Source organism: Phragmites australis, chromosome 7 (assembly GCF_958298935.1).
Source record: "Phragmites australis chromosome 7, lpPhrAust1.1, whole genome shotgun sequence".
Lineage (NCBI taxonomy): Eukaryota > Viridiplantae > Streptophyta > Magnoliopsida > Poales > Poaceae > Phragmites > Phragmites australis.
The window spans coordinates 74,403-83,194 of NC_084927.1; the positions used below are offsets into that span (position 1 = coordinate 74,403).

The following is an 8,792-nucleotide window of genomic DNA, read 5'->3' on the forward strand; positions in this document are numbered from 1 at the left end:
ATCCATTTGCAGCCGACAACTTGCAGCCAACTGGGAGGTCTGCTAACTCCCACGTTCCGTTAGTGATAATCGAATCCATCTCACTAGGGACTGCTTCCTTCCAGTACTCCACTTCTGGAGAAGCGTCTGCCTCTAAAAGGTTTCGTGGTTCATTATCCACGACAAAGGTGACAAAGTCATCTCCTAGTGATTTTTCAGTCCTTTGCATCTTGCTCCTCCTAAGTTCCAATTCAGGAACCGTGTCATCAACACTCTAAGGAAAAGAGTCATCAACTAAAAGATCATGGGTAACAGCTCCCTTTTCTCACATAGGAAAGATGTGCTCAAAGAATGTCGCATCCTGATACTCCATTATCGTGTTGATGGTAATGTCTGAGACCTCAGAATGGATCACTAGGAATCTATAGGCAGTATTCTGGTGTGCATACCCCAGAAAGACACAATCGACAGTCTTTGGTCCTAATTTCCTTTTTTCAGCAGGGGAACATGTACTTTAGCTAAACAGCCCTAGGTGCGAAGAAAGGACAGATTAGGTTTCCTCCCCTTCCATCCTTCATAAGGGGTTGCCTCGCGATTCTGAGGAGTGACCCTGTTCAGGACATAGTTAACTGTGAGAACAGCCTCACCCCAGCATAAGTTAGCCATACCAAAACTTTGCAACAAGGCATTAACCAAGTCACAAATTGTTCAGTTCTTTCTCTCGGCTACTCGGTTGGTCTGTGGTGAGTATGGTGGCATAAACTCATGGATTATGCCACTTTCTCACAGAACTCGGAGAAATCCCTAGGAATATATTCCCCACCTTTGTCAGACCTCAGTCTCTTTATTGTCTTCCCCAACTGGTTTTCCACCTCATCCTTATAGATCTTAAAGTATTCACATCTTTTGTTCTAAGCAAGTAGATATAGCAGAACCTAGTAGCATCATCTATAAGAGTAAAGAAGTATCTTTTGCCACCCTTAATTAAAATTTCATTCATCTCACACAGATCAGAATGGATCAGCTCAAGTGGCGAGGTGCTTCTCCCCTCGACCGAGTGAAACAGTTTGCGGGGCTGCTTAGCTTGCACACACACCTTGCACTTATGGCTCTTGTCATAATTATATGAGGGAATAAGATCCATCTTTCTCAAATGCACAATTGCTTCATTATTAACATGACAAAGACAAGAATGCCAAATATCAATATTCTTATTAGAATATGAAGAATAGAAAATGTTTGCAGAACTATCAAGAATGGAAATGCGGAACATGCCTCCGCAATCATAGCCTTTTCCTACAAATGACTCACACCTGGTCAACACTACTTTATTTGACTCGAAGACTAACTTTATTCCTTACCGGCACAGCATTGACCTGCTGAGTAGATTACGGGTCATGGCAGGTACAAACAGTACATCCTTAATGACAAGAGTCTTGCCAGAAGTCAGCTTCAGGCTCACTTGTCCTACTCCGCATATTGTTGCCGAAACCCCGTTCCCCATCATAATGGATCCACCATCTGCACCCTGGAGAGAAGTAAAACACGTTTGATCAGCACAAATATGCCTTGTAGTACCTGTATCAATTCACCAACATACTGGTATATTTGCCATAAAAGCCTCAAATACATACCCACTAGTGGAGTCACCTTTGCCGGTATCATTGGCCATTGCAACCGCCACATGCACTTGGGCTTTGGCTGCCTTTTGCTGCTCATGTGTCGGCCCCTTGCCCTTACGATCATGGCATCTGTTGGCCTTGTGATCCAACCCGCCGCAGACGTAGTAGACAATCTCAGGCTTCTTCTTCTTCTTCATAGCATTAGCCTTCGGTCCCGAAAAGCCAGGCTTGGTCTTCTCTTTCTTCGTACTCCTTCCAGGCTAGTTCTTGTGCTCGACAAGGTTAGCTTGAGCAGGCGCATTCACCCCACAATAGCCTGCCTTAGACTTCTCCTCAACATTTATAGCAGCAATGAGCTCATTAAGAGTCAATCATTGCTTTAAGTGCCGACATGCAGTGACAAAGTCACGCCAAGAAGTAGGTAGCTTGACCATAATGGCATTAACCTGAAAATTCTCAGGGAGAACATAGCCGTACTAGCCTAAGTCTCGCACGATCAGCTGTAACTCATAGATTTGTTCCATGACTGATTTGCCATCTCCCATATGAAAGTTTAGATAGCTTGCCACCATGAAAGACTCGTTGTTATTGTCTCTTTCGGCATACTTGTCATTCAGCTCCGTCCACACCTTACGTGCTTCCCTGAACCCCACGTAAACGTCGAAGAGCTTGTTCGATAGGACGGCCAAGAGGCGTGCTAGGGCTGAGGTATTAGCCTTCTCCCAACGGGCCCTTAACGAGTCGAGACGCATTCTTTTGACCTCGTCTTGCACAGCCTCCCCCGAAGGGGCGGGTGGCTCTTCGGTGAGGACCCAGAAAAGTCCAAGCTCCATCAGCCATAGCCTCGTCTGAGCCTGCTAGCGCTTAAAGCCGGTTCCATCGAAACTCTCGGGCCTAATCGCGTCTGAGGACGACGGTGGTAGGGCAGAAGAGCTAGAACTAGCCATCATTGAAGCACTAGGTTTTTTGGATTGTTCTATAAAATGTGATAAAATAAGCATGGAAACAATAATCCCACATATAATATTAAGATAGCACAAAAGCACTTAGTTATTGAACATGATTTTACAGAAGTGTAAAGACAGTTCAGTAGCAAATGCATTCATCAGATAAAGAACTGAACAGCAAGTTGATGTAATAAAATTGTTCTCAGAGGGATCTAAACAGCTGGCCCAAGAATGACAAGGTTCTGCTCCCTATCTAAATGTATTACACATCAAAGACTGAGCATGTAACTAAGATTACACCTAGAAACAAAACCAGACATATAAACTCTGAAGCTTAACAACCCTTCCTGGACAGAGCTACTGCACAAATTCAGATTACAAAGGGAAAAACAATCTACAGAGACTGACAATAACCTAGCAGTAGACCAACCAGTGGCGGACCCAGCTAAAATTTTTAGGTGGGGCGAATTGGAGCGAAAAAGTAAATCAAAAGTAAAAATATACTACACACCGTATTCGTATATTGCAATCATACAAATTAGAGTGTAAACGGTAAATGAACGACGTAGAAGAAGATTTCAGATGATACCTCTAATATGAAGAAATAAATAACACTTCTTGCACCAGCACCATATAATTCAAAATACACCAAAAGATAATGTATCAAAGCAACCTGTCAATTTAATAAAGATCAATTAGTTAGTAATAATGAAGTGATCATATGCCTTAAAAATTGGTGAAAATTATGAGAATATACATACTACTAGTAAAACACTAAGCACGTCTAAATCCTTTAGGTTTCCTCGAGAAGTCCATTTTGTGGTCTTTCATGACTTGAAACCTCTTCTTAATTTTATCACAATCAAGTCCTTTAAAAATCTCCTTCTCAATGTAGCACACCAGCAAGTAATTGAGCCAATCATCGGACATCTTATTGCGCAAATCTGTCTTGATTAAGTGCATAGCCGAGAATGCTCTTTCAACGGATGCCGTTGCCACTGGTAGGATCAATGTTAACTCAATGAGGCGATAGACCAATGGAAAAGCAATATGCTTTTCAGTTTCAACCATCTTCACGGCTAAACTTCCAAGATCATGACAAGCAGTGAAATCATCAATTCTTCTCACATGTATAATGAAGGTCTCAAGTTGATCTTTTATAAGAGAACGATCAACAATTGTGAAATCTTCATCATAGATCTCCGTTAGTCGAGCAATCTTACCAACATCAAACTTAGAGAAGGAATTTCTTGGATCAAGACAAGAAAAACAAACAAGCAACTCCGATGATACCTCATTGAAGCGATGATCCATCTCTGTGATAATAGCATCAAGTGCAGTAAAGAATGTATCAACACGGTAATGATGTTCTTGAGTGATTAAGTTCCCATCAAACCTTGATCGACCCCATCTTGGTATTGCCTCATCCATATTTGGTATTGGAATATGTTTTGCAACACAAAATGATTTGACTTCTTCCAATAATGGCTCCCAACCTTCATTTCTGAAGGTGATCAGACGTGCTTTCACATCAATAAGCAATGACATGGCTTGAACAATATTTTGATCTTTTCTTTGCATCAGGAGAGATATATCATGTGTAATACGAAACACTTTCAACATCAACTTCATGTTTAAAACAAAGGAAAAGCTCTCCATTTTGCGCACCAAACCACCTGCTCGACCAGGATTACGTTCGTCCTCATGAATCATGGCCAATACCTTGACCACGGAATCCCACATTGACTCAATACGAACTAATGTTGTAAAATGAGAGCCCCATCTTGTATCTCCAGGTCTAGTCAAGTTTGTGCTTTGGTGCTTCCCCCTTCCTTTAAAAATCTCACCACTCTCCAACTTTGCCAAAATGGTTTCACGATGCTTTGCAAGTAACTTATCCTTTCTCTTGCAAGATGCACTAGTACTTGTCACAATCAAATTCACATAGTTGAAGAAATCATCAAAAGATGAGCAACAAGTTGCAATAGAAACAATGACCAACTGTAATTGGTGAGCAAAGCAATGAACATAGAAAACATAAGGGTTCTCATCACGAATTTGTTTTTGCAAACCATTGAATTCACCTCTCATGTTTGAAGCTCCATCATATCCCTGCCCTCTTAGTTTAGCAATAGATAAACCATGGTCAGCAAGAACCTCAGTCAAAACTTTCTTTAATGCATTTGAGGTTGTATCTTTAACATGTTTAAGACCTAGAAACCTTTCCACAGCCATTCCTTTTTTGTTCACAAACCTGCATGACACAATGGCACAGTTAGTTGCTTAACACATCGAGTCATCAATGAATATTTCAATATAATGCATAAAAAAATAACTACTAATCTCACAAGTACAACCATTTGCTCTGCTATTGAGATATCACGAGATTCATCAATTAGAATGGAGAAAAGACTATCCCCAATCTCTTCCTTTATCACTTCAGTGATCTCTTCTGCACAACTTTGTGTAAGGTCCTTTTGAATCTTGTGAGAAGTCATGCGGGCAGTTTTTGGACACAACTCATCAAATGCAACCCTTACCTCCTCATTGCGTTTTTTGTACCAATCAATCATCTCTAAGAAATTACCTTTGTTTAAGGAAGAGGCAGATTCATCGTGTCCACGGAATGCATGACCTTGCGAAATGAGATAACTTGCAACATCTAAAGCAGCAGTCAAACGAACTTCATATAGCATTTCTGCATCTTTAGAGTTAGAATCGATCTTATGGGAGATACTCGCCCTTTGATTCTTAAAATCCTCGGTACATAACCTTGCTTTATTGTGGCAACCTGAAACTCCACCAACATGACCAGGTAACCCTCTATATGCATGCTTCCAATCATCATACCCTGTCTTTATGAAAACCACATGACCAAATTTTTCATGCTCAGCTTCTTGCCTAAAAAGAAAGCAATAGAAACAAAATGCCGCATCCTTTGACACACTATACTCCAACCAATCAGAGTCCTTAAACCATTTCGGTTGAAAGAGTCTCCAATCCTTTCCAACGCGCTTGCGAGGAAAATTATGACCTATAGGTTGGGTGGGGCCTCTCAATAAATAAGCTCTCCTAACCTCAGATTTAATATTAGGATGAAATCCCTCAATTGGTATTCTAAGAGCCGGATCAGCAACAACATGAACAAGCGGGTTAAATTCTACAATAAGGTCAATACCTTCTTGTTCATTTTCTTCTTGTTGTGCTTGTGGTTGTGCATCATCAACACCAATCTCAACTTGAGCTATATTAGATACTACGGCTTCAATGGTAGCATGGCCTTCAACTTCTTCGACTATGGAATCGGCGGCATTGCGACTTTCATGGGTGCTTGGGTGGTTGGAGCTCGAGGAGCCACCACTCAAACTTGTAAAATAGTTCTTCAAATCTACACAATAAGATAATAAGTACATGTTACACTAAGCACATGAATGACTAAGCAAATTGCTAAATTACAAATAATTTCAATCAAACAATAACAAATTTTACCATTTATTTTAGTCTTCTTGCCGATTCCTTTGTTGTTGTTTCTAGTGAGGTTCGTGCTGGTGGCACCGCGGCCTCGGCCAATGCCAACTCCCACCGGAACCACTACTACAGCCGAAGCAGTAGCGCGGCCACGGCCATGGCCGTGCCCGGCAACGCCGGCAGCCGGGGCACCTCCGGCCTCCTCTTCCTCCATCAAGTCAAGAGGTGGTTTGCTCTCTGCTCTGCTGGGTGACCTGGGGGCTGGGGAAGCCGTCAAGCAGCACAAGTCAGTGAGTCACGACCGCACCGAGTTGGATTGTTGGACACTGGTTCCGTGGTTCGCCGTTCGCACTCGCAGTCGCGGACTCGCGGCCGAGCTGGTCGCCGACTCGCCGAGTACCGCAGCCCGCAGGTCCGCCGACCGCCGTCCGCCCGGCGCAAGTGACCCGTCCGCGGCTGGGGCTCCCGGATAGCGCGGTCGCGCCCACTGTCGTAGCCTCGGAGAGTCGGAGTCGGAGGTCCGTCGTCGGCCGTCTGCCAGCCGCGCAGAGGCGTGGATGGCGCCGAGCACCGCAGTCCGCAGCAAGGCGCAGGCAGCAGCCGTGCCCGGAGGCCGGAGTCCCAGACTCCCAGACGCCGAATCGCGCCCAGGCGCCCAGCCGCGGAGCCGCCCAGCGTTGCAGGACTTGCAGCCTCGCAGAGTCGCAGGTGCAGGCGCTGTAGAACGGATTAACGGCAGCTCGGCGCTGGGGGCTGAGAAATTGAGGACCGATGGGGGCAGTCCTGCGAATCTGCGATGGCCGATGGGGACTGCTGTCTGCCGGAGCTCGGAGATGGATCGGGATTCGGGAGATCGATGGGGGCTGCTGGAGGCGGACTGGAGTCTGGGAGTGGAAGATCGATTGGGGCTGGTTGCTGGTTGCTTGGGAGCTGGGAGAGTTCGGATGGGCGGATGGCCAAGGGCCCATGCCCCAATCCGCGGTCCGCCGGCCCACGCTAATACTTTTCTTTTTCACCTCCGGGCTCCGGTCGGCTGGAGGCACACCGCACACATTCGGCGTCTGGGCGCCAGACGGAGCCATGCCAGTAGCTGGGGCGGCCGCCCCACGTTGCCTATAGGGAGGGTCCGCCTCTGAGACCAACAGACCAAAAGGGAATCGGCAATCAAATTCTATAGCTCCAACAGTACCAGTAGCACCTATCCAGGAAGTCAGGTTTACAGGCAGTGCACAATGATGTAATCGAGTTACAGAACTTGATATACATCAACTAACCAGAGTCACAGCCACAACTCAAACAATCTGCCTGTATCAGTAAAGCAACAGAGAACTACACAGGTTTGTTCTATTGTACTTTGAATACATGCCTAATTTCAGTGAATTTTCATCATCATCGACCTTTCATACATAAGCAACTTTACTGTTCAGAGCAAAGGAGAATGCAAAAACTCACAGAGAGACTTGTTGAAACGAGCTGAGGAGTGAGGCTAGGCACAACTCAAAGGTCACCGACCCAGAAAACCTATTACCCGCCGTTACCGGCGGCGAGAAGGAGATCGAAGATACAAAGCCCCAACCACACTGCGACGGCACGTGCGGGCGAGCCTCGGCGTTATAGCACCGGCTTCCACCACCACCATCTTTCTCTAGCGGCTCACCTAGCCGAGCAGGGAGAAGATCCCAGTGCTCAACCACACGCCAACCAGAGAGAAAGCCACTGAGTCAAAAAGAGAGAGTTGTCACTTTTTCCTTTCTTCTTTTTCACCGAGAAGAGGATCCATCACACATATAGGAGGCCCTCACTTGAGCATGCAATCCAAGGATTGCTGCCTCAACCAAATTCGGTTCGGCCTCCCCAATCCTCCGCCGCTCGATCCAATCCTCATGGTCCAAAATGGATCCAGCGGACAGCAGGGAGCCCAGCCACGCCATGGACGAGTGCACGAGTGTGGGAAACCCGGGCACAGCTGTTCCACCGCCACCATGGAGCCGCCTCAAGCCAGACTGAAATGGATCACCAAAATCCCTTTCTGAACCCTTGCGCCAGCCTCAGCTCAAGTACTGAGCTCCTCGTGGGCTTGGGCCAGCCAAAATCAGCGAGCTCCTCATGGGCTTGGGCCAGCCAAAATCAGCAGGGACCAGCCCATGAAGGAAAACTTCAACATTAAAATTTAAACAAATGACAACATGGATCACAAGTACAGTATAAGATTTGGCAGCATTGCTGCCTCACTGAATGGCGAATGCTACTATACTTTGGAAACGTGGTCCAAGTGTAGGGGAGTAAATGTTGCGGCGGTGGCAACTGTTGCCATCGGATTAATCATTGGAGATACATAAAGTGCCCCTAATTTTGTTGGAATGTCACTTTATGTATCTCATATTTTTTACGCTACAAGGTACAATCAAAACTTCAGTTCTGCGTGTTCAGTGCCCATTAACTGTTGTCTGCTGGAAATTCTCTCTCTGATATATTGCCTTCCACTGCTCAAGCTCTTCCCTGCAAATGGATAACAGCCGAAACATTTGCATCAGACAAATTTTGTTAAGGTAGGCAGCACAAGGATACTCCTACGTCAGTTTCCTCCACTCTAGAACATGGCATCAGGTACAGTCAAATGTTTCTACAATCAGGATATTGAGGGCTGCGTGATATCTGGTAGTAGAACTATTGGGGCTACAAACCTGAATGTGACCGATTCTAGTTTCTGGACCCCAAAGTTGTTTGTTTTTCTCTCAAATTTTAATTTATGTTTTTTAATATTTGAGGATATAAA

The 8,792-nt window shown here is 45.2% G+C and overlaps 1 protein-coding gene across 1 annotated transcript; it reads right to left on the reverse strand.

The window, feature by feature from the left end:
- Window positions 1-3,322: 3,322 nt before the first annotated feature.
- Window positions 3,323-7,947, reverse strand: LOC133923736 (uncharacterized). Its single transcript, XM_062369010.1, has 6 exons — window positions 7,819-7,947; window positions 7,291-7,321; window positions 6,369-7,214; window positions 6,038-6,277; window positions 4,895-5,936; window positions 3,323-4,805 (listed from the first exon to the last, which is right to left on the reverse strand). Exons 1-6 carry the CDS (start codon window positions 7,945-7,947, stop codon window positions 3,323-3,325), a joined length of 3,771 nt encoding a protein of 1,256 aa, XP_062224994.1.
- Between the last annotated feature and the right edge of the window lie 845 nt (window positions 7,948-8,792).

What these genes read in the sequence shown, in the direction of transcription:
- LOC133923736 (XM_062369010.1), bottom strand. Translation starts at nt 7,947, where the DNA reads ATGGCGTGGCTGGGCTCCCTGCTGTCCGCTGGATCCATTTTGGACCAT. An exon ending in CCGCGAGTCCGCGACTGCGA is followed by an intron (nt 6,278 to 6,368) that starts GTGCGAACGGCG and finishes CGGCTTCCCCAG; the next exon opens with CCCCCAGGTCACCCAGCAGA. An exon ending in GAGCAAATGGTTGTACTTGT is followed by an intron (nt 4,806 to 4,894) that starts GAGATTAGTAGT and finishes CATTGTGTCATG; the next exon opens with CAGGTTTGTGAACAAAAAAG.